The sequence below is a fragment of the Peromyscus californicus genome, unplaced genomic scaffold (assembly GCF_007827085.1).
Source record: "Peromyscus californicus insignis strain IS unplaced genomic scaffold, ASM782708v3 Scaffold_16__1_contigs__length_79575227, whole genome shotgun sequence".
Taxonomy (NCBI): domain Eukaryota; kingdom Metazoa; phylum Chordata; class Mammalia; order Rodentia; family Cricetidae; genus Peromyscus; species Peromyscus californicus.
The window spans coordinates 52,479,321-52,504,899 of record NW_026294458.1 but is presented as its reverse complement, the minus strand read 5'-3'; the positions used below and the strand labels follow the sequence as shown (position 1 = coordinate 52,504,899).

At 38.6% G+C, this 25,579-nt stretch overlaps 1 protein-coding gene across 2 annotated transcripts in view; it reads right to left on the bottom strand.

Moving 5' to 3' along the window:
- The window catches only part of Gbe1 (1,4-alpha-glucan branching enzyme 1), a 241,974-nt gene that overhangs the window by 146,816 nt on the left and 69,579 nt on the right, over positions 1-25,579 (bottom strand). Inside the window, exon 3 of one of the 2 annotated variants that reach the window (XM_052740985.1) lies at positions 14,502-14,617. The exons of the other annotated variant lie outside the window; for it this stretch is intronic. Coding sequence (XP_052596945.1) covers positions 14,502-14,617 — 116 coding nt within the window. The remainder of the gene's footprint in view (positions 1-14,501; positions 14,618-25,579) is intronic. 2 annotated transcript variants of the gene reach the window in all.

Genomic DNA, 25,579 nt, shown 5'->3' with positions numbered 1-25,579 from the left:
GCTCTCGGATGATGGAGACACATGCTAAAGTTTGATAGCTTGCACTTCAGAATACTGCGACATAGATTTGGGTCAATGACTACGATGATAGGAAGTTTTAATTGAAGGCAAATAAAGGAACAGTTTTCTCTGCACTCCCCTTTTTCTGCATGAAGGCAAAATATAGATTTTTCTCTTAGTAGAGAAACTCCGGGGAAGGCAAAGGAATCTGCAGCCAAACCTTATCTGGTTAGTTGCATCCCATGTAGTTAGAACCCTGAAGTCTCCCCATGGAAGATGCTTAAAACTGCATCCTATTCTTCTGACATTACTTTACAAAACTATTGTTCACAGTGAAGGATGCTACATAGCCTGGGACTCTAAACATCCTCATTGAATGCCTTTTCCAGCAGGTTTTCCTTCTGTAATGCACCCTGCCCTCATTAACACAGTTCTTTCATGTCTAGTTATCTGTCATTGTGTTAAGGAGACTCAGTTGAAAATCTTGAAGAAGAAAAGATTCACTTCCTCATCAGTGTGGCTAGGAGGGATAAAGGCAAGCGAGAGAGTTTATGAGAGCCAACATTTGAGCTGTAGTTATCACAGAAAGGTGCTGAGGAGGAGCTGGGGCCAATACCACTAGAGAAGTGGCCAAGGACCCAGGGACCTTGTGCTGAAGAATTTTCCTGTCTGATATTTTATAATCCTACCTGCAAATATGTTACAAGAGGCAGGTTTTAGGGAGGTTCTTATTTTAGTAAAATACAGGTCCTTAATACTTGCCTTATAAAGGGTAAGCCAACTTACCTCCTTCCATAGCAGACTCCTTGTGATGTGTATTTACTACTGTGCAAAATACTTTTAGACTTTTCTCATGAATTCTTATAACAACAGATAAATTTTGACACAGATTCTTTCCCTAATACTGTGTTTTTTACAGTATTTGTTCAAAGAAAGTGTGAACTCCCCAATATGATGTTAGGGAATGAGAATGGAACTCTGTGAAAACACTAACTTCCATACACAGAGCTTTGGGTTCATTATTCAACAAAATACCAACAACAGCAAAAACAATAATAAGTATATAAAACAAAACAACAAAAATTGTTTCTGCTGGGTGGCGGTGGCACACGCCTTTAATCCCAGCACTCAGGAGGCAGAGCCAGGTGAGTCTCTGTGAGTTCGAGGCCAGCCTGGTCTTCAGAGCAAGATCCAGGACAGGCACCAAAAATACACAGAGAAACCCTGTCTCAAAAAAAAAAAAAAAGGTTTCCAAATGAGGTTCACAATCAATACAAAAAATGATTTGAGTAATTACAAATTTACCTAGGTTAAGAAATGGGAACATAATTCCAAACTTGTGTGCATGTGCGTGTGTGGGATGTGAGTGCCTGTGTGCCATGGCACACGTGTGGAGATCAAAGGGGTTGGTTCTCTCCTTCTATCATGTGGATTTCTGGGCCAGAGCTCAAGGCGTCAGGTTTGCAGGAACAAGTGTGCTGTACAGACTGACTCACAGCACCAGTCCCATTCTTCCAAACTCTTCATTTATTTTTTTATCTCAAATGGTCCCTCCCAGCTTTCCTTGGAATTCAGTTTTAGAGGTAGTTGGTATAGATAGATAGATAGATAGATAGATAGATAGATAGATAGATAGATAGATAGATAGATACATACATACATAGATAGATAGATAGATAGATAGATAGATAGATAGATAGATAGATAGATAGATAGATAGATAGATAGATAGTGTGTGTGTGTGTGTGTGTGTGTTCCCGTGTGGTTACAATCACTTTGACCTCATCTATAATCTAGCTGCAGCAATTCATGAACACTTCGGTTTCTCTCTGACTTTATCCTCACCTTTGTTTTATGGCTGTTGTGGGCTTTGATTCTATAAGGTCACTGATGTCCCTGCTAAGAAACATATGTAATCTCAGCTACACACTGGGACTTCTTTATCCGATTCCTCCTTTTTAGCAGGCCACTAACTGCCAGGTAAACTTGACAATGCCTCAGTGCAAAAATAAAACATGAATGTACTTTCACACAGCCTTACATTTAGTTTTTAAAACTAAACGCTGCTTTCCCCTTAACATTCTCGTTTAAATAGCCATAAAACTAATTATGCACAGGTGGTGGTGGTTGGCATGCCTTTAATCCCAGCACTTGGGATGGAGAGAGGGGCAGATCTCTCAGTCCAAGGCCAACACACACACACACACACACACACACACACACACACACACACAGAGAGAGAGAGAGAGAGAGAGAGAGAGAGAGAGAGAGAGAGAGAGAGAGAGAGAGAGAGAGGGAGAGACACACACTTGTAGAGACCAGCAACACCATCAGATCAAACCATGTCAATTTATCTGCTTGAGCTCCGTTGGGGACTTTATTTTAAACTGCTGTTCTCCTGACCATTCTTAACAAAAGACACCATCTTGTTTGACTATGCTCTCTCAATGTTGTTACTGCCACTGTCATTTATCCCCTGTAAAACATTTACTATTAAAAACACATTCCAAATTGCCAAACTGCTCAAAAGTATCCTTTACGTCAACATTTAACACTCTGTGCTTTAACCCTCCTTTTAGTGATGATAAGATGTCTCCGAAATTATTGTGTTGACATTAGCACTAATACAGCCAATCTTCAAAAAGTGTTCAAAAATCTTATCTGACGCATAATACGTACTCTAAGGTTAAAGACAAAGAAAAGAAGGGGAAGTTTTACAAGAAGGACACTTGATCATACCCTAAATCAGGAAGTAAATTCTGATTGGCCAACCACCACACATTTGTTATTACACAACAATTGTTGTCTTAACCAATGCTTCCAAAAAGAAAACACAGAAAGGAAGGCAGCCATTGGCCTGTGGGCTGTCTCCCTGTAATCATCTGCGAAGGTGACCCTTTTGGGGGAAAACACGTGTTATTTGTTCCCTGAGCCGCACATGATTAGTTTCTTCATCGCACACAGACAAATTAGAAAGGCTGTCGTCGTGCACAGAAATCATCCATTAAACAAAGTCAAAATTAATGACAAAAATGAGTTCCCTTTGTGTTTGATTTTCATCTATCTGTGCTCAATTATAAATGAGCTATCAGAGAAAGCTGCCCATTAGTTGTTAATTCATAATGACTTCCACTACCATTGATGACTCACTAAAAACAATTCTGGGAATCTTCATTTGAAAATCAAAAGGGAAAACAGAACTAGAGAAGTGGTTTCTCCTCCTGACCCTGCCACGGAAGCTCCAGCACACAGGGTTTTCAGTTTTAACATAAATAAGCCAAAATAAGACTGGATCTACATATTTAAAAGACACAAGGGAACTATTTTTATCTTTCATTGTGGCTTATTGTCTCTAATTAGACACAGATATACTACATACAGTCCAAAGTTCTATTTTTCTTCGTGAAAATTCAAGGTTTGAGAAAGTATGTGGTGAGATAGTGTCCCCCAATATGTTGCATACCCTAGTAAAACTTATCTGGGGTCAGAGAACAGAACAGCCACTAGATTAAACATAGAGGCCAGACAGTGGTAGTACTCGCTTTTAATCCTATCACTCAGGAGGCAGAGATCCGTCTGGACCTCTGTGAGTTCAAGGCCACACTGGAAACAGAGCCAGGCAGTGGTGGCACACACCTTTCATCCCAGCACTTGAGATTTCATGTCTTTGCTTGGGAAGGACACACGCCTTTAATCTCAGGAAGTGATGGCAGGAAGCAGAAAAATATATAAGGCATGAGGATCAGAAACTAGAAGCTTTTAAGCTTTTAGGTGTTTTAGCAGCAGTTCAGCTGAGATCCCTTCCGGATGAGGACTCAGAGGTTTTCAGTCTGAGGATTCGTGGAAACAGAATCGGCTGAGGATTTGGCAAGGTGAGGTTGGCTGTGGCTTGTTTTGTCTCTCTGGTCTTTCAGAATTTACCCCAATAGCTGGCATCCATTTTTTTTTATTAATAAGAACTTTAAGATTCGTGTTACAAAAGTATTCAGTGAAGAAATGTCTCAAATAGCTGATACCTGCTATGCTGAGGGATAATATCTAATTATTAATTTGAGATATATGTGTCATCATCTCATGACTGGGACTTTGCTCACATTACATGAACCGCTAAGCATTCTGATTCCTGAGACAGCCTGAATAAATGTATTTTGCTGCCTCCTATCCTAACCGGCTCTGAACCACAAAGCCAAAGTACCGGGCCTTGTTCATTTATAAACAGGTGACTTAAAGTAATATTAAAGCCACCTTCAGTCTTGATTTGAAATAATGACAAATTAAAACCATTATTCCCAAATTTGTATACATTTAATCTGGTCTTACAAAAAACAAGACAATGAAAAAGATGTAAAGTAGTATTTGAAAACAGAATGAGAAAGGGGGATTAGGGAGAAAAAAATGGTGCAGTACAAGTACTACAGTTTCACAGAATATGTATTATTTAGCTTTTCAATGAACAAAGATAAAAGGCAGAGAAGGAACTACTAAATCATAGTATTTCAAATCTTTGAGAATAAGTATATTAGTCATATTTCTGCTGATGTGAAAAAACAAAATGACCACTGAATCTTTTAGAAGAATGTTTAATTGGGTTTACAGCTCTAGAGAGTTAAGACTCCATCCACGGCAGTAATCAGCAGACATGGCGGGACAGCCAGAGCAGGAAGCGGAGAATTCACGTCATCAAATGGAAGCATGAAGCAGAGAGACTGAACTAGAAGTGGATTAAAGTTTTAAGCTCTCAAAGCCCATCCCCGGTGATTGACTTCTGGCTGCAAGGCTGTAACTTCCAAACCTTCCCAGTGTCACCACTTGAGGAACCAAGAATTCAAACACCAAACCTGTGAGGGTCAGTTGTTATTCTAGGCACCATAGTGAGGTAAAGCCTTTTCCAGAACTAAGACAACAAACTGTGAGGCTGTAATCAGTGCTTAAGCTACACACACACACACACACACACACACACACACACACACTCAACAATAAAATACTCACTGCCCAAATTGGATTAATGAGGATCTTTAAGTAACAAGAAACATAGAGAATGGTAAAGACTCATTAAAACAAACTTAAACTAGTATTTGTTTACTCAAGGCATTTCTTTTCTACCTCTGATGTTAATAGGACTCCTCTAACACACAGAAGTTCTACATACTACTAAATACTATTTAAGATATTATACTAGTCAATGCCCTGTTTCTGAAAAATTAACATTACCTTAAGAGATTTATACATATCTTTCCCTGTTGGTATGATATGAAAATGTTAAAATATTTCCCATAGTGAAGTCCAGTTATTTATGGTACACTATCCATTCATGAAGACAGTAATGATGAGGTCCTTCTGACAAATCAGATGTTACCAAGCCTCTAAAACTTCACTGTGTAAAAAGTGAAGCTACCTGATCAATTACAGACAGAGTTATAGATTGCTCTATAACTGAGGTAGATACCGGTCACAGCATGAGGAGGAACAGACTCTATAGGGTTAGAGGGGAAGGGAATAATCAGTGAAGGCAGGGTGGATTTGAGAATATGGAAAACATCACTGTATAATTCTGGTTGTCTTTCAGACTATTATACAGGAAAAAGCCATTCTGAGTAAAAGAGACATTGTCTGGACCACTCTGAGAGAAAACTAAGTCACATTTAGATTTTTTTTTTTTAAAAAGTAGTCAAGTATGATTCATATAAAGGATAAAGATAAAACTGAAGTGGAAAGCACAGGCCAGGAATGGAGTGCTTGGTACAGGAGGTCAAGAGGAATGGAATTCACAATGGGAAGTAGAAAGCATACTGATGTGAAGACAGGTAAGTGTTCATTTAGAATACTCATGCATAGGATCATGACTATCAAACAGACATGTACTGGGGAATACAAAAACAGATCACACAAGTTTCTTATCAACTGATTCAAAATCTCAGAGAGAAGCAAATGGGACAAGGAATTGCATCACGTAGAATTCAAAACAGGAGACTAACATGAAGAGAATCCATGTCTTAAAATGATGACAACTCTGACTATTCTATGAAAATGGGGAGAGGAAGTAGGAAGTTTTATAAAGGTAGGGTCATTTTTGGAAAAGAATATGAAATTGAAACTGTGTCTTAGTGCACATAGTAATTTTTTTTTGTATTGCACTATAAATTCAAGAGAAGCATTCCATTGTTCCTTCTTTCCTCCTGTCCAGGACTGACAGTGCAATGTTTCAAGTATAAAACCCACAAAATCAAATACTTGTTAAGTCTTATGTTAGGAAACAAAAATCAAAATAAGATTGTTTTTAACTTATAGGTATAAGCATAAAATACAAAGGAACACTTCTACTCTCTCGTCTTTGCAGTCACAGGACTTACTCCATAGACAATTACTTTAGATATGTAAATTTTTATTTTGTGCTTCCTATCAACATGCCAAGGAACTTACACACAACCGAGTGAGACAAGAAAGAGAAGAAAGGAAAAAATGAGTCAATTTAACAAGGCTTTATTATCATCTACAGGGAAGAGGGCATTTCCTAGTGTGCTATTTGGGCTCATTAGCATTCGTATTGTGTTTGCAAACACAAAGAATCATCATCTCTGTGGTAAAGGAAGGTCCCTAATTCTACCTATGCACTCTCTCACAAATTAGATGTTTCAAGGTCTTAAAGGTTGATTAAGTTGAACTGGATGACAAATGAAGTGAGTAAGGATTTTCTGTAGGTCACAGAAGAAAAACTATCACATATAGTAATCAGTAAGAACATCACAAGCAGCAAATAATCAGAATGCCCAGAATCTTATGATCATTACACACTATGGGGATGCGATGACCCAGTGGAAGCCTTAGATCATTCAATATTCTACTGAGCAGATGTGCTTCCTGCTTCTCACATCTCAAAGGGGTTATTTTGAAGTGGGAATTATAAAGGACAAACTCCCCAGGGTTTCTTTACTCACCCCAGCAAATAATAAGAAAAATACACTAACAGAACGAGACAAAAGGAAAAAAGAAACCATGAATTGCCATGAAATTTAATAAAACTAGAAAGCAGTTACAAGTCTAAGAAACTAAATAGAAAGGCAAAAATGGGCTAGAGAGATGGGTCTGTGGTTTACAGCACTTGTTGATCTTGCAAAGGATCTGAGTTTGACTCCCAGAAATCACGTGGTTGTTCACAACCATCTTAACTCCAGTTCCAGGAAATCCTTTGCCATCTTCTGATGTACATGGGTATATGGTACATACACACACACACACACACACACACACAAAGACAAAATATTCACAAACATCACAAACATACATTTTGTTTTAATCATTTGAAAAAGGAAGGCAAATCTACAATTTTAAATAGGAAGAATGCTAAAATGCAGATTTTACAAACACACTAGCAAAAGTCCTCCAAAAGACTCAGCATCCAAAAGCCCTTCAGACCAGGAAGAAGCCAAGACTGCTTATACAAGACAGCATGGTGTAGCATGAATCTTAAAGAGTCTTATTAATAAAAACAACCCCGAGGCTAGGTATTGGGGTGAATGCTGGAAGATCAGAGAAGCAGAACAAGCCACAGCTACCTCACCTTGCCAGTTCCTCAGCTGATCCTGTTTTCTCTGACAGGAAACCTCTGAGTCCTCATTCAGAATGAATCTCAGCTGAACTGTGCTGCTCAAAGCCTAAAAGCTTAACCAGCCAAAAGCTTCTAGTTTCTGGTCTTCACGCCTTATATATCTTTCTGCTTTCTGCCATCACTCCCTGGGATTAAAGGCTCACTTCTTGGGATTAAAGGCATGTGTCACTATGCCTGGCTGTTTGAAATGTGGCCTTGAACTCACAGAGATCCAGAGGGATTTCTGCCTCTGGAATGCTAGGATTAAAGGTGAGTTCCACCATTTTCTAGCCTCTCTATCTAGTGGCTGTTCTGTTCTTTGACCCCAGATAAGTTTATTAGGGTGCACAATAGTTTGGAGAACACAATACCACCACAGCATGGCTCATTGGTGCTGCTTCCCTGTTAACTGGAGTAGGTCTATATACACCTCTCTGCAACACTATGTCCCATGTTCAAACAGGAGATCCCAGGTTTATCCTCTGAAAACTACTGACCTAGGAGCCTCCAGACTCAGGCACTCTGAGCTCAGAAGATATTGAGAATAACCTGACTGAAAGTAGGTGGACCATGAATCCACATTTCCTGTTGTTATCTTAATGCCAATAGATTAGTGTACAGCCCTATATTCCATGTCCATATACCTGTATATATGATATATATATATAAATATGTATATTAATCTTTGTAATACACTGCAAATTTCAGCTCAAGAAAAGGAAAATATTTCCAGAGAAAAAAACTCTTCACTCACTGTCATCAATTCACAATGGAACTTACAAGATACCTAGGAGCATCCATATACACAGAATTTAATGACCTTTCCACCCAAATATAAAATATAACTCTCCAATCATTGATCACTGTGCAGTTAAGTACAATCTGCAAGATGACATTCAGAGATAAAAATAAACACACACACAAAATGATAATAATAATAATAATAATAATACCAGAAAGAGAGGCTAGAATAGGTAGAGGGAAAGTTTGATTTTTAAATATCTACAATTTACTCACAAAATATATTTTAAAAATCTTTTTAATAATATAACATTTAAAAATAGAAATAAAAAACAAATCCTTAGAGATTTTGAAAGTATAGTTGCTAAATAAAAGCTGAAAGACAAGATCATCTGTCAAAGTGTAACAGAAAGTCAAAATGATGGCTAGGTTAAGAGAAAAAGACAAAATCTATGAGATTCAATATACAAATACTAGGTATCCTTAAAAGAGTGAAAAGATAGGAAGAGAAGGAAATCAACAATGACATAGTGCATGAAATGTCCTAGAAATGAAGGATCACAACTTATAACATTGGTCTTCTTAGACAATGACTGAGACACTAAATTCTTCCATGCCACTTCTCTAACACAAACCTCTTCATTGGCTCCTTATGCCTGACAAGCACTTCTTAGCCCTCAGTCATTAGTTTTAATCTACCTCATCTCATCTCCCAGACCCTTCCACAAACTATCTATTCCTCCTTTTTGTTCTCAGGAAAGAGGTAATATTCTGTCTCCCAGCATGCTAAATCCTGGAGGTCACAGTTTCCAGACAAAGAGCTTCAGAACATAGCACAAGATGAACTGTTAGAACTGGCACACGTTTCAAGTTCGCCTTCATCTGCACCAGTCCCCCCACTCTCTTCTTCTTTCTGAACTCTTATCCTGACTTGCAATGTAGCCCATTTCAGAGTATGGACTATTCAGAGTATGGATAGACTCCAATGAAGACCCAGCTTATGATAACTCACTAATTTTGTGACCTCTCAAACTTACCTTTAAGAAGTACTCCCTTCTTTCCTAGCAATACAATGAAGAGTGGGAATAAATGAGTATAACTTCTTATTTTTTTCAAAAGTCTTAGCTAACAAAATTCCAAGAGTAACTGTTCGGTTTCATGCTTCTTTCTAGCAATCAATTCTGTTACATCTAAACGTGTTTTATGTGAGACCAAAATGAGCCATCTTAGAAATAAGACCAAAATGCTTTCACCCTAAAATTAAGGCCTAAGATTTCTCCTTTTAGGAATAGGCCATTAGTTACTGAAACCAGTCAGTTCAGATTCCAGAAACCAGGACGTGTAAAAGTACAGAGTCACAAGGTAGTCAGGAGGTAGTGACTGCCGGACTATGGAATGTCTTCTACTGGTTTCCAGGGTAACTGACCATAAAAGTGCCCCCACCTGAGGGCAGTCAATGAGAAATGGTGGCGCGTAACCACTCCCTTAGAAGTAAGATTAAGCCATGATTTCTAGAAAGCCCCTAGAAGCAAGCCAATCAGAATTGTACCTGTACCAGCACCCCTAAATGATGTAACCTTGTGATTTTTCTCTTTAAAATCTGAGCTTGCAGATAGGTGGGCACTTCCTCCAGCCTCCACTGCGTTGGATGTATTGGACGAAGTCCCTGCCTAGGCTTGTATTGCTTTTGGATATCCCAGAATTAAACCTTGCTTTTGCATTCTGGCATGCTCGTCTTTGGTGGTCTCTCTGGGGGTCACGATCTGGGCACAACATTTTATAATTGAAAAGCAGGACCATCCTGCTATGTGATAAATTGCATCTGTCCAAATGTAGCCCTAACTCCTAAGATGGTGTTACATGGAGATGGGGCCACTGGGAGTTAATCAGGTCCATGTGGAGTAACAAAGTTAGATAATCTATTATGATTAAAACTTACCAGAGTTTGCACACATGTACTCTCTAAAACCCTACCTTCCTTTCTCATTGCCACATGACAAAACAAAGAAGGCACCCTTCTGCGAGCAGGAAGAGAGAATTTAGAACATGATCATCATAGCCTCTAGGACTTCCAGCAGCTAAAACTACGAGCAAATACATCTCTGTTATTTAAGCAAGCCATTCTATGGCATTTGTTCTGGCAACCTTAGCTAATAAAACAGATAAGCAGCTGGGTGGTGGTGGTGCAAGCCTTTAATCCCAGCACTTGGGAAGCAGAGGCAGGCAGATCTCTGAGTTCCAGACCAGCCTGGTCTACAAAATGAGTTCCAGGACAGCCAGGGCCAGAGAAACCCTGTCTCAAACAAACAAAACAGATAAGCCTTTGGAACAGTTGAAGGGCTGGTGCCAAGGGCTAGTGTACTTTTTTTTTACTAATTGGTAAGCAATAGCGACATTGCATAAATATATTAAACAGTGAAAAATAAGTTAATTCTAAAGGCCAATGCTAATCTTTTAGTTTTAATTGGAATAGCAAGCAAGAGGGAAGGGGAGGGGAGGGGAGGGGACGGGAGGGGAGGGGAGGGGAGGAGATGGGAGGGGAGGGGACGGAAGAACTAGTAGATGGGAAAGAAATCTTTAGTTTGCCTCCAGTGAACCTGTCAAGTTTACCTTCCTCACCTATTCACCCATTTCTCAGATACAGACTCTGGCCAGTGTGAACCCTGAGTCCTGGAATTCTGATTCCTAAGAACCTTAGCTAGGCTCAGGCTCCAACAAGGCATTGGAGATAAACGGGGAATGAGGGACCAGATAATTTGTCTCCTCTATTCCTCTGGCTCCTTCACTTGAAGGCTGTTACACACTACCTTTAGTTCTCAACCAATATGCAGTGTTTCTCTCAAGATGGTGCACTTCTCTCACTGAGTTTCCATTTCAGCAAGTGGCAAAGAAGGGGTTAATTATTTAAGACTTACAACGCAAGAGTCCTTTGAACTCTCTAGTTTTTTCCCTGCACATTCAACTATGAAAATAGCCTTTTTGAAAATAATACCTATTTAAACTGTACTATTCGAGTGTGCCATTTGCTTCCCCCTTGGGACCTGGATCAATACACACCTTGATTCATTCAGCACTCTCAAGTTAGAATGCCTTTCTTCCTGCTAGCTCTCTGATCAACTTCTGAATATGTTTCCAAGTATGCTTCAGTATCACTACCACTTGTAAGTTTCTGTGTTGCCATCACACAATGAATATATTGTGTATTCATTTTTTGGGTCTGATAGCATTTTCTATAGTACTTTCTACTTAAAATATATAGAAGAAATATGTGTGTGTATATACACACACACACACACACACACACACACACACACACACAAAAGAGACACTTGATAATTCTGGCAAACTGTTAGCTTCTTGGTCTGTGCTCAGATATAGTTTATCCTTCTCGGATCTCTGACAGTACTGATGGCTAGGCTAGCTCTAACTTTGTCAGCATGGCAGCATCAGACAACCAGATCCTTCTACAAGGCCATAGCTAGCTTGTTAGCTCACTTTTAAAAAATGTTCTAAGATATAAAAGTTTAAATAAATCATAAAGGTTCAGATATGAGTCTAAAATGAGATATGTTTCAAATTACTCTCCTGATCTATGGTTCAGAGCTTAACATTTAGGAGTCCTGATGAGCTGATAGAGCAATGACTACTTACTGTTCAGTCACAAGCTCAACATTTTGGATTTGTTTTAGATGTCATCTAAATATGTCTAAATGTAAACCTAAAAGTGCTTCTCACCAGGCCAAAAATCTCTGTCCAACTTATACCTGGCTTTCTGGACAGAAGAAAAATGCCCAAATCTGTAGTTCTTGTTGGAACTCAAAGGTATGAGTCCACTTCTGCTGTTTTACAGATACCCATTACCTGCTTTGTCTACAATATGGATTTCAGTACAGATTGGTAATACTAATGTATCTAAAACTTTTATGTCATTTTATAAATAGGCCTCAAAGGATCAAAAGAGTCATAAAATCTAGACCCACTTCACAGAGGTTGAAAGGACCCCAGATAAGTATTCCCAAAGATGATATTTTTCCTCTCTCCTGGTTTTGGGCCTACTGCTTTTCCCATTACTAAGGGTATGGACCTAAGGGTTCCAAAGAAGTTCATAAATTTTAACTTCTGTTCCTAGTTTAAATTTGTCTCAACAGATTTCTACTTGGCTGGCAGACACCTCCAAGTTTCAGTTGCTGACTCCACTGCTCCAGATCCTTCTACTGTGGGCTCCGGACTTGCTAAAGGCTAACATGGACCAGCCCAGCTAACATGATTCTTCTCTGTCCCTAGGGGGTCAGGCAGGTACATGCTACTGACAAATGCCCCCTGCCCAGTCTTTGACCAGCTTTTCAGCCTTTTGAGGGGGGGCCCTGATAACAGCACCCCAATGCTAGCTCTAAGCAGTTCCAGAAGAGAATACGTCATCCCATATTCCTTGTTCAAAAAGGCTGAAATGCTGGGTCAAAAGAAAACTCCCTGGCATAAAAACAAGATGGCTAATTATACATGGACTATGCATGGCCATTACAGGCCATGAGTTAATATAATACCATAATTTTAAGATTAAAATTTGCAAAAAGAAAATGGGGGAATGAAAGACCCTAACCCTTCAGGCTTACACCCTCCAAGCCCCAGGAGAATAAGGAACTAAAAAGAAAACTAGTTCCAAGGGCAACCTGACTCAGCCACTACTCAATCACCCCTGCAACAATGTAACAATGTAAAAAGATTTCTGTTAAGAGATGTGCTCAACTGGGACTGGGATAGTCACAAGTGTTCCAGGAAGGACCACTGTGACCTTTGTGTAAACTCCACTCCCACCCTGATACACCCCTTGAGGTTTCAGGAAGAATGTACATGCGGATGTGACTGTACCCACTCTGTGATCAGACTATGATCTTATGAAACGAAATTGTATGGGAATTGTAATCTTATGGCTTTTGTGGGTTTTTCCTTTAAAAGCCCCCATGTGGCTGCAGTAAGATGTGACTCTTGCTCTTAGGAGCAGAGTTTGCCCGTCTGTACAGTCGCTTTAATAAAAACCTCGTGCTGTTGCATCAACTGGACTGGAGTCTGGGTTCTTGGGGCACCCACTTGAGACCCTAAACCTTTGGGGTCCAACAATATGTCACTGTTTAGTATTACAAAAACAACTAAGTGTACCCTTAACACTTGAAACGTCTAAACACTAGCAAAAACATCAGAGTTTCTAGTGAATTACCTTGACCATAAATTTTAGAGATTCATACTGAAGAAAGAGCAGTTTACCTTACACTTATTTACTGTCTCCCTACTGTAAAAAATATTTTCAAGAAGATAAATGAGAATGTAAAAAGTATTTTAAATCATCAGATAATTATATCTGTTTAAAAAAATTGAACCATTGTTTAATTTGACCAAGGTCAACCAATTTTTGAGAAAGAAACATAATGTAATATGTAGCACAGAAAAACTATAAAAAGACTTCAATCAGAGTAAAGAGGCAGACACTCAGCGTAGCTTTAACATATCAAAAATTGTTCATCCTTGGTACAGGCTAAGTAATCATTATCAAAATACTTAGGAACCAACTTTTTTTAATACTTGAATATGAATGAGGCATTTTAGAGGAGAAATCTAAATCTAAATACAAGCTTCATGCATATTTTATCTTTGCCTTATACATACAGCCTAAGGGTAAGTATTTGCAATTCGTAACAATTTATATAAGAAACAAAATTTCATGGTATGGAATTCACCATTCATGTCATCATGTCAGCCCTCAAAAGGCTTCTGATTCTGAAGCGTTTTGGATTTGAAATTTTGGATTTGGAATGCTCACTACAGATTTAATTATGTTACCACTGGCACAGAAACCACATTTTGAAAATTCATTATTCAGTACTTAATTTTAGTAGCAAAGAAGGTGTGAGGACTCACAAAACTGTATAAATAAAGAATAAATACAATATTTTTGAAAGATAACAAATTCACTGCCTGAAGTAACAACACAGTTTCCAAAAATGGCAAACCGGAGAAACTAAGGAAGAGCCAGCTCTGGAATACATCCTTTCAGAACTATATGTAAACGGGCCCCTGTAGTAAGTAAGTAAGACAGTGAGTTTGGAGCCAGCGTGAGCTACATGCCAATGCCTTATCAAGAAAGAATGAGACACACAAAAAGGAGGGAGGAACATACCTTCAATTTGGATCCATGAGGTATTGGAGGAGATTTATTCTGCTTGGGTGGGATAGACAGCTCCCATTTTCCATATTCGAGTTTTTTATATGGGTGAGAAAATGGATTCCAGCCATCTAAATAATAAAGATCATGTAATAAATAACTTGATAGGATTAGGAGTTTAGTAAAACATACTGCTCACCTATAAAAATTAAATTACTTTAAAAAAACATATTTTCTAATATAATAACATTTTATATGAGCTACTTAGAAAAATGTAGGATAGTTCAAAATGTGTAAGAAATGCTTTTCTGAGCTAGGAAGAGGTGTAAAGAGTGAAGGTGTTTGCCACCAAGTCTAATGGTGAGAATTCACACACATACATGCACATATGCACACACGTACACACTCATGTATGCATGGACCTAAATACAATTTTTAAACATAAATAAAAATAACGAAAGAAAAGTTCTGAAAATATGACTTTGGTCTCCTAAAATTAAACAGATATTTTAACATTTTTAAATATAATTTTAACCTTTAATTGATTTATTAGTTTGATTTATTATAATGTTTTAAAAATGTTATTTAAAGAAACATCAACAAAGAAAATTCTAGTCTATTTGAAGAGACCCATGCCATGCTGGATAAAAAAAAAAAAATGATTGCAACAACATATATGCTCAAATTCATAAAAATATGAATGAGCTCAATTAAAACATAAAGAAATGCCTCAAGGAAGAAAGGTAGAAAGTTAATTTCGCATATGGATTAATGGGACACTATGCTGCAGATGAGGAGAAAATGTCCACAGAACAGCAGTCAACCCTTGCATACATGAAAGCAACATTGATACAATCCTTAGCCAGAGGTGTGAAAGTAACTGGTTATGCTCATAAGAGAAATGGGTCAATACCTACTAACACACCCCTAAATGTAGTATTTTCCAACATGTAGTATTTTCACATCTGACAAACTCAACTGTAGAATACCTAAAATGAAAACAAACCAATAAAGGTGTTTACAACCTTCAGATACTTAATGAGGATTATTTTCAAGTGAGGCATCTACCAAAAAGTAATTAATTCACTAGCTAATTAATTGAAATGTTAAAGAAAAGACTGAAGAAAAAAAACAAAGACTGCTAAATTTGATCACTAAAACAGCGTATCTCCACAGCAGTTAGACTAACAATGCAATCTAACACCTGTATGAATTCATTTAAGGAACAGCATAGAAACATGTGAAAAACATCACTCAAGGAACAAAGCAAACAAACCAACAGATAAGTAGGCTAAGAAAATATTCAGAGGAAGAACTCTGAATAGCCCGTAGACATGAGCAGTAAGACACAAGCTGACTTAGATCTTGGATTCATCAACTCATTGCTACTCACTGGCTTGGCAAAAATGAAAGGTTCAGAATATCAAACATCCAGTAAGGTCATAAAACAACACTACTACAGAGGTTATAAATGACTGAAAGTAACTTGGCACTAACGTTATGCTAACCCAATGGTCCAACAAGTCTATTCCCAGGCAACAGCCTAGACAAATTCTCCTAAGTGAATAAAAGAGACTATTTTGAACTGATCACTGAAGATTTAATTGCAAAAGCAGCAAATAATAAGCAACCAAATTTTAAAGAAGCTATGGAATAAGTAAAATATGTAGCTGGGAGAATTAAACAATGAGATACCATAGAGAGATGTAACGGGGATGTATCAGAGTAGATAAATATGAAACTGAAAAGCTGATTTTAAAGGGGAGCAGAAAATTACCACTTATACCAAGCTCAAGAAATATGTAGAAAGTAACAGACAGAGACGTGTATGTTGTAAAACGATTAAAATTGAATGAAAATGTGAAATAACATCTACAATGATTTTCTCTAAGATAGGAAAAAAATTAAATATACACAGGGCAGAGAAACAAATGAAACCAGACAGGTAAAATATTTATAATACTGAAGCCAGCTGTATAAATATAGGACTTCTCTATCTTTCCAGGATTAGAAAAGTAGCACAATGAAAACTCATGTCAGGTCTCTGTGCAGAAATAACTATCCAAATATCTTTCTTCACCATCAATTATAAAGTGATATTGTCAGGCCAAGGGCATCAGATCTTAACATGTTTATGATTCCAAATACACATTACCAAGATACATTCTGGGTTGGCAGTTTCAATTCATACTCCCACTAGCCACACAGGGGAATGTTCAACTACCCATATCCTGAGCAACACCAGGGATTATCATTTTAATAACAAGACATGCCTGTCTTGCTCAGCCAGGGTTCACTAAAAGAATTAAGCGCTAGTACCCTAAGGAACCCCAGCATGCAATAAATAAACTCCTCTTTAATGCATCAAGAATAGAACTTGTTATACACCATCCTTGGGAGAATTGAGAAAACAAACACTCAAATAATTTTCTGTGTTCCATAGATCAGATGCACAGCCAGCATGAGAGAAGTTTTCTCTCATTATTTTTCTGGCTGTAATGATAACGTTTGATATACACTGTTTTCATTTCTTTTCAAAAATAGGCTGTAATTGGAACACTGATTATTCTCTTTAACCTTATTGTTATTTGGGATAAATTGAGTTGTATTATATCTCCTTTTAAATATCTTTCATTAATTTCTAGTTTTATTGAAATGAAGATAATAATGTGACTTACTTTGAGGTTTAATACAGTAGCAATCAAAGCATTTATTTATTTACCAGCCTATTTACTTTTAGCAGCTGAAGCCATTCAATTTTCTTAGAGGAAATTTTGCAGAGGACTCCAACATGAAACTATATAAAATAAATCAAAGCAGGGGTGCTCTGCTGGACACATCCCTACATGTCTGGGCCACTCTAACCTCCTACCCTCCCATCTGAGCCCAGCAGACAGAACTCAGCTCTTTTGTTTATGTGGCATAAGTGTGTGGTGTGTGCCTGTGTGAGCTGACGTGTGCAAATGTGAGTCTGGGTGCACATGCCTATACCTATATGCATAAGCCAGAGCAGGACACCAAGTATCTTCCTCAATTGCCTTTGGCTTATTCTCTTGATCCATGGTCTCTCACCAACAATGAAGGTCAGCGTTTCCACCAGACTGGCTTCCTAGGAAGCTTCTGAGAGCTTCCGGTGCCCTCCCTCAACACTGGAAATAGGCATGTTTGGTCATGCCTGGATTTTATGTGGGTGCTGAGGATTTGAACTCAAGTCCCCACGCTTGCATGGGAAGCTCTCTTACCCACTGAGCCATCTCCACAGCCCAGAATTCAGTTCTTAAAAGCTGAGCGTTGTTAGTGGAGGGTTAAGGACTCCAGGGCTTCCCTCTATCCATGTTACCATGTCTCTTGCTGCTGCCTATGTACGGCTCATGCTGAAGCAGTCATGTTAGTGAGGTTTTATGGGTGTAGCTTCTGATACTCCTAGAAGACTGAATTTCACAGCAAACTCTCTGATCCTCAGAGAACTATGGGCAACTAAGGAATGCTGAGACTTGGAGAAATATTCTTCCTCAAGGAACAGCACACCAAATAGTTACCGAATACCAAATATATAATAGCCCAGAAAATATAGAAGTAACAGACTAGGCTAGTTGCATTTCTGTATTTAAAACAATGTTGTATGTAGCAACAATCAATGAAAAGAAGAGGTGACCAGTTTGAAAGAAAGCAAAGAAGGGTATATGGGAAGGTTTGAGGGAGGAAAGGAAAGGTGGAAATCATGAAATTATACTATAATCTCAAAAATAAAAGAAACAATTTTTAAAAAAAATGAGACTCTAATGGTGGTTACTAGAAGCTGTTCTGTGGGTGGGAGGCAACAACATGAGATAAGAAAAAGTTTGATCCACAGATATAGTAGCAAGTGCTTGGGGGAACCATGACACTATGGGTTACAGCATACATACACAAAGTGAGTATAAATAACAATAATGAATCTATATTTCAGAGAGCTAGATAAAATGATTTTAAGTTTTTTCACATAAAACAATTCATAATTGAGAAGTCAGATACAGGTAATGAGATTTACACATTGCACATTGTATACATATATCAAACAACTTAATGTCACCCCATTAAAATGTGCATTTTTATGTTTTTACATATTAGCTAAAGGATATGGTTAAATACACACTTTAGAGTAGAGAGGAGAGCTCTGATGCTCACATCTGAAAGCAGGAAGCTGTAAGTGAGATGAGCTGTAATCTGTAGTCAGATAGCATTCAACACTGCACTAGAATTTGAAGTATTCCAGCATATGATCATTTCTGATGCTCCGTAGATCCTTGAAAATAAGTAACAGCATTTCCGCTATATTATCATTTCATTTTTATTTACTTTATCTTCTGATACACTCTAAGTACCTTAATTTATAAGATGGCAATTTAGACCCAAAATCTACCCCATTTCAAATAATTCTTGTCAGCTAGATGTGGAGAAATAAAATACTGTTTAAGACCTAAGGATAATAACACTTTTCTTTGCTATGACTTATTCTGTGGCATTGAACTCTGCCTTTTTTAGACGTTGTTATGAACTAAATGTCTATGTCTCTCCAAAGTGTTATGCTGGAATGCCATCCTCCAAGATCACAGCATTAGGAAGAGAGGCCTTTGGAAGAGGTTTGGGTCCTGAGGGGGGAACCCCAGTAAACAGGATTAGTACCCATATAAAAGCGATTTCAGAGAGTGTGCTAACTTATTTACTTTCTGCTACAGAGCATACATGGAGAAATCAAACAATCTTAAACCCAGAAGAGGGTGCTCATCAGGTCCCAACCTTGCCAATGTTAGGCTTTAAGCCTTCAGATCTGTTAAGAAATGCACTTCTCTTGCTTAGAAGCTGCCCTGGCGCTGGCATTTCATAACTGCAGCCCAAACTAAAACACGTGCATTGGGTTGGAGCCTGAATTTGATCAGCCTTCTCTGGTCAGCGACAGCAGACAGTAGGCAGAAAACTAAGGGTTAAATTGAAAGAGATGTGCGTTTGTTTCGGGAAGAACATGTTAAACAACAAAGTGGAACACAGAAGACAATGGGAGGTGGGCGCTCATGGAACGTCCAGTAATCACAGGCAGCCAAAGGTACCCTCTGAGCCTGGAATGGCTCTGCAGTTGGTTTTCACTGATCACTATAAGGAACTCCGTCTCAACAAATTAATCAACATGTGGGGTCCATTGGCTGGCTCTCCATAGACAAGGTAAATTCTAATGTTATTACAAGCTCTATCAGTACCGCTTGCAAATTCATCGATTTATGGTTTACTCGTATTAGAATGGATATGAATATGAGATTTTTCCTTATGCTCTAAAACACATGTGTCATCTAATCAGGCACCACTTGAACCATACCACATATGCAGATATGGGAGGGCTCATAGTGATCAGCAAATAGAATACACAGGCCTCCTCCTCATCCTATGGCCAGTTATAAAACTGTAACAATGAAGTGTTTTTCTGTAATGACTAGGAATAAGACAGAAATGAATCTATATTTATCATCAGTTCAGGTTTTACAATGGTAACTAATACCATTCAATAAGGAAAGAATATTTGTTTTAACCAACTGTGAATACTGGACCTCCATATACAGAAAAACAAACTTCAGCCCGTATCTTAAAACATTCATAAAATCAGCTCAAAATAGATCCTAGAAATAGGCTTAGGAACCATAAAACATTTCAAATAAAACTAAGGTTAAATTAGGTATATTTCTGTGACCTTAGTTCTTTAATACAATACTAGATATAGATGGAACAAAAGAAAAAATGATAAATCACACTTGTCACAATGAAAAAAAATGGGTAGACAAAAGACACTATCAAGAAAATGAAACAGCAACTTTAAAAGGAAAGAAAATAATTGGAAATCATTATAAGGGATAGTTACCTAAGTCTAGAATATCTAAACAATATTTATAATTTAATTACTAAAATACATTTTTCAGAGCATGCAAAGGATCTTAATAGATGTGTCCACAATAGCAATGTCCATCAGACACACCAAGGGATGTTCAAAGCAGTGAGCCATGGGAACATAAAAATCATAATGAGATGCTGTGCTCACAGAGGGGATGGCTATGGTGAACACAACAGACACAAAGCAAAATGGAGGCTGTGAAGACACTTCAAATCTCAAACATTGCTACCTAAAGTGCAAAGCCGTGTGACTGCTTTGGAAAACAGACTGGAAAGTCTTCAAATACGAGATGTTAGCCCCACACCCAGGAATTCAACTCAAACTTGGATATCCAAGTCAAATCAAAGCAGATTGTGCTGAACAAATTTTTTTGTCAACTTCATACAAGCTGGAGTCATCTTGGAAGAGTGAGCCTCAGATTAGGAATTACCTCCATCAGACTGGACTGTGGGCAGTTCTATGGGGCATTTGGTTTTTGTTTGTTTGTTTGTTTGTTTGTTTGTTTTGATAGAGGAATAATGTGGAAGGGCCCAACCCACTCTAGTCAGTGCCATCCCTGGGCAGGTGGCACCGGGTTGTATAAGAAAACCACCTAAGCAAGCCAGGAGGACCAAGCCAGTAAGCGATGCCCTTTATGGACTCTGCTCCTATTGCTCTCTGCTTGAGTTGGTCCCTTGGCTTCCCACAATGACAGGCTGTGATGAGGACACATAAACCAAATTAATTCCTTCCTGCCCCAGTTGCTTTTGTCATGGTGTTTATCACAGCAATAGAAAGACAGCTAGAACACAGATGTCCACACAAAGCCTTGTATGTATAGTGTTCATCAGCAATATAATGCATAATAATCAAAAAGGAAAAACTATCCGAACATCTAAGTAATCAACAGAGGAAATGCTTTGTGTTCACATAATAAAGGAGTTGGTCATACAGAAGAATGCCATACTTGTACACAGTACAATGTAAAACTCTATGAACACAATATTAAGGGATAGAAGCCCTAAAACATGCATATTACACATTATTTATACAAAATATTGATAGTAGGCAAATTTAAGGCAAAGAATCTATATTGTTGTTGCCTGGGACGGTGACAACTATAAAATGAAACGTAGAGTGCATACAGAGTTTCTTTTCAAGTAAAGAAAATGTTTTAAAACTGAGAGTGATGATTATTAAACAAGCCAGTTTTTAATTATACTAAAAATGAGAGAACTGCATGCTTTAAATAGGTAAAATGCATGCTGCAAGAATTAGCTCATCCTGAAAAAAATCTCAATAAAACTGTTAAAAATAATTCAAAAACAAAGCTCAGGTAGCCTTTGTTTGTTTTCATTGATCTTTGCCTTGGACTCAAATCAAGTTCTGTCAGAGATATTGTAAAGGAAAAGGCCACATAGGGAGACATATAAAAATTTAACAGGAAGAAGATAGCCTGGTCAATAGGGAGAATAAAAAGTCAAGTTTGATGGCTAAAGATGTCTTTGAAGAGAAATGACTAAAAGTTTAAAGGCTTGCCAAGGTAGAGCAATTTGAGAACTTTGGGATGGAGAGAGCAGACAGAACAGTTTGCACCAAAAATAAATAAAATATGTATTTTTTCTTTCTTTCAGAGCCCATCTTTCCATTTTTCCATTTAGACCCCAAACGAGCTGGTTTGGGGTTCAAACTGGGAGACCCACTCTTAGGAGTCTGAGAAAAGATTGCTGAGAATCTTAGGATAGCCTCGGCTATCGAGTGAGGTTCAAGCTAAACTGCACTACCAAGCAAAAAGGTCTTATCTCAAAAAAAAAAAAAAAAAAAGAATAAATGAAAGAAAACAAGCAACCAACAAAAATCTTCATCCTTGAGGGAAAGTCTAATACCTGCAAAAAATACACTGAAACCTGAGTAACAGGGTAAATGTCGAGAGAGAGAGAGAGAGAGAGAGAGAGAGAGAGAGAGAGAGAACACAACAATATGTAGATCCAGGACAGCCAAGTAAGAGAAGTTACGTGTTCATATTTCCTATGCAAATAAACATTGTTGATGCGGTCAGGATAGCGGAGCTGGCAAAATAAAAAATACTATTTTTTTTTTAACGACTTGAGCAAAAGCTGAGTCTGTGTTAGACCTAACACTACAAGAATGGAGTTGTATTGTAATGAAAGAAATAATGAAATTATCACAGCAGCAGGAAGTAGGAGGGTCTGGTGGAAATGTCTACAGCCGCAGTGTTATGGATTCTCCTTAGTGCTTGACATTCACTATCTGATTCAATTATCTCACAAGTCCCATACAGTATTAGAATTTTCATTTGACGGATAATGAAGCAGGCTCAAAGAGGGAGGGTCGCAAAGCTCAAGTCTCAGAGCTACTAACAAAGAAAGGCAGGATTTGAGTCAGGTTAGCCCGACTCCTGCTTCGGTCTGTCTCTTCTTACACGCTGGCACACATAAACCCTCTAGATCAGGCAGCATCTGTCTCCATTAGAAATGCAGAAAACATCTGTCTTAGTCAGCTTGGGGTACAGCAACGGATACTTAAATAATAAACTGGTTTTGCCCCCTCACAGTCCTAGAAGCTAGGCAACTAGAAAACGGAGCAAGCATGCCAGGCTCCTGATTAGGGTTTTCTTCCAGCTGGCAGAGGTATCTTCATGGTGTATTTTCATAGGATAGAGAGAAGTCTTCTCTCATGAGTCTGTGGCTTGTAAGACAATCCTTCCATTCCAGGGAAGTCTCCCCTCAAGGTCTAATTACAATCCAGAGGCTCCACCTCCAAACACCCTCACCTTGGACATTCACAAACACAGGAACTGTAGAGCAACACAATGCTCAGCCCTTAGCAGGCTCTGAACTGGATTTTGCAGTTGCACAATCAGTTTCTTGACTTAGAACCTTACACTTTTGGAAACACATTTTGCATGTAGATTTTTGGGTGTTGCTGTTTTGTTTGTTTGTTTGTTTTTCTGTTTTGCCTTTTGCTTGTTTGTTTTTGCTTTAGTACAAAAGCCTTATCCTACACGTCCGCTTGCTCTAGCTGCTATACCAGCTTGAACAGTTCAAGTCTAAAATCACAGGTGGGGGGGGGGGGGGGCTGCCAAGATGAGTCACCATTCTTAGCTAAGTGGCTGACAGAGCTGTTATTTAGGCTTCTCCCTGGAATGTCAACCTCAAATTCTTCCCATGCTGGTTTATTTTTGTGTGAGGTGATCTCATATCCCCCAGGCCAGCTTTGAGATCTATGTTACTGAGGGTGAATCTGGACTCCTTTTCCTCCCACAACTATTTTCTGAGTGCTAGGAATACAGGCCTGCCTGTGCCACCATGCCCATCTTCAAGCTGAAATCTAACAAGCTTTGCTACTGACGGAATCCAGCTGTAATCTTGGCACACGGCCTTATGGGATATAATCAGAAAATAGAAAAGAAGAACAGAGAGGAAGGAGGAAAACTGGGAAACAAGGGAGGGAAAAGGAAAGACAGAGGGAGACTGATAGACGGCCAGACAGAAACAGATTCAGAGAAAGACAGAGCGAGGAGACAGAGACAGGCAGAGAGAAGATTGAATAGTTCATGCAATCCTTTTGGGCAGATTTCAGTCTGTCTCAAGCAATAAGCAAAAATACCTGCAGAAGACAGGAGTTTATTATTCCAGGAGAAAACTGGATTGTTAGAAGAAACTAAGTCCCTCAGATTGACAGTCATCTATGTCCTTCTGTTTCCAGCAGAACACCTGCGGAAGTGACTGTTTTCTCAATTCACCAGTTTTTTTTCTTCTTCTTTTGTTTTTGTTTTGACTTTGAAACAGGATCTCACAAGGAACATGGAAGATGCTTTTTTTTGAAAGATTAGCCAAGGAGGCCCATGATCCACTGGTCTTTACCTCCCAGTGCTGGGATGATGGATACGTACCATGCTTGGCTTTTAATGTGGATACTGGGGATCTGAACTCAGGTTCTCATACTTGCACAGAAAACATTTTGCCCACTCAGCCATCTTCCCAGCCTCTGGTTTTTATTTTATTTTATTTTGTCTTTTCTTTAAGGATAATTCCTGGCCTATATTTTCTCCTCTTACTTTTTTCAGTTATTTTTTGATGTTCTGAGGATTCTGAGCATTCTAACTCAGTCTTTTAGTTTTCATCATTCAAATACAGTGTACTAGTATATTTACTGAAACACCATCAATAACCATGAAGCCAACTTTTCTTCATATCCAAATCTTCAGCACTGACAGCCCAGTTTCTTGAATTCTTCCTCTCTTTCTTCAGATTAGTTCAGCACCTAAAAGGTCCCTGGCTAAACTCATGACGATTTCCAGATTTCCAACCCAGTTATTATTCTCAGATTTCTCCTTTGGCCAGTCCTCCTTAGGCTTCAGGAACCTACTCAAGTCCTTGCTCTGAAGCCATAACCATGAAGACAGGAATAGAGGAGAAGGAATGTACCTGCAAGCTATTTCAATTAGAATGGATAAGAGGTAGTGTTTTCTTAGTAGAGTTGACGACAGGAGATACCATCTTCTAGCCTCTGCAGACATCCCCACACGTGTACACATACACACAGAGATGTGTGTAAATATGGAATAAAATAAATCTTTGGGGGAGAAAATGACAGAACTGAAGGAGGGGACAGCCTTTTCTTTTCAAATATATTTGAGGGAGGAGAGATATGGCAATGCTGTACAGGGAAGTGGGAAGCAGCACTGAGGGGCCTCACAGAAAGAGGAAATAAACGCAGATTTACAGTTAAAGATGGAAGGTGAAAAGTTAAGGCATTGATCTGTAACATCGGTTTTTTTCTATTATCTTTTATAAGCACGTATAAATACAGACAACTTTGGGGGGAGGGGACACTTGGCGGCAGAAATGTGGCCTTTTAGCTGCCTTCTATTTTATCTGAGAAGTCAAAGTGCTGGGCTACAAGAGAACAAAGATGCAGTAAAATAAGGGAAGCATTCAGGAGAGAGTGAGAGAACTAAAACAGATATACAGAGAGTGAAGAAAGTGGAGTCAGAAGTGTCCGAGCGACTTCTGTGCAGTTGACAACCGTGAATCTGTACTAGAGAAGCAGCACCTCAGAAGGCCATGCGATTTTGCCCCACAGTCCCAGAAGAAAAATTACATAGTCTGATGTCTGCAATGCTACAGATCTGTAGAGCGGGAATGGTAGACAATGCAGGTGAAAAAGACAC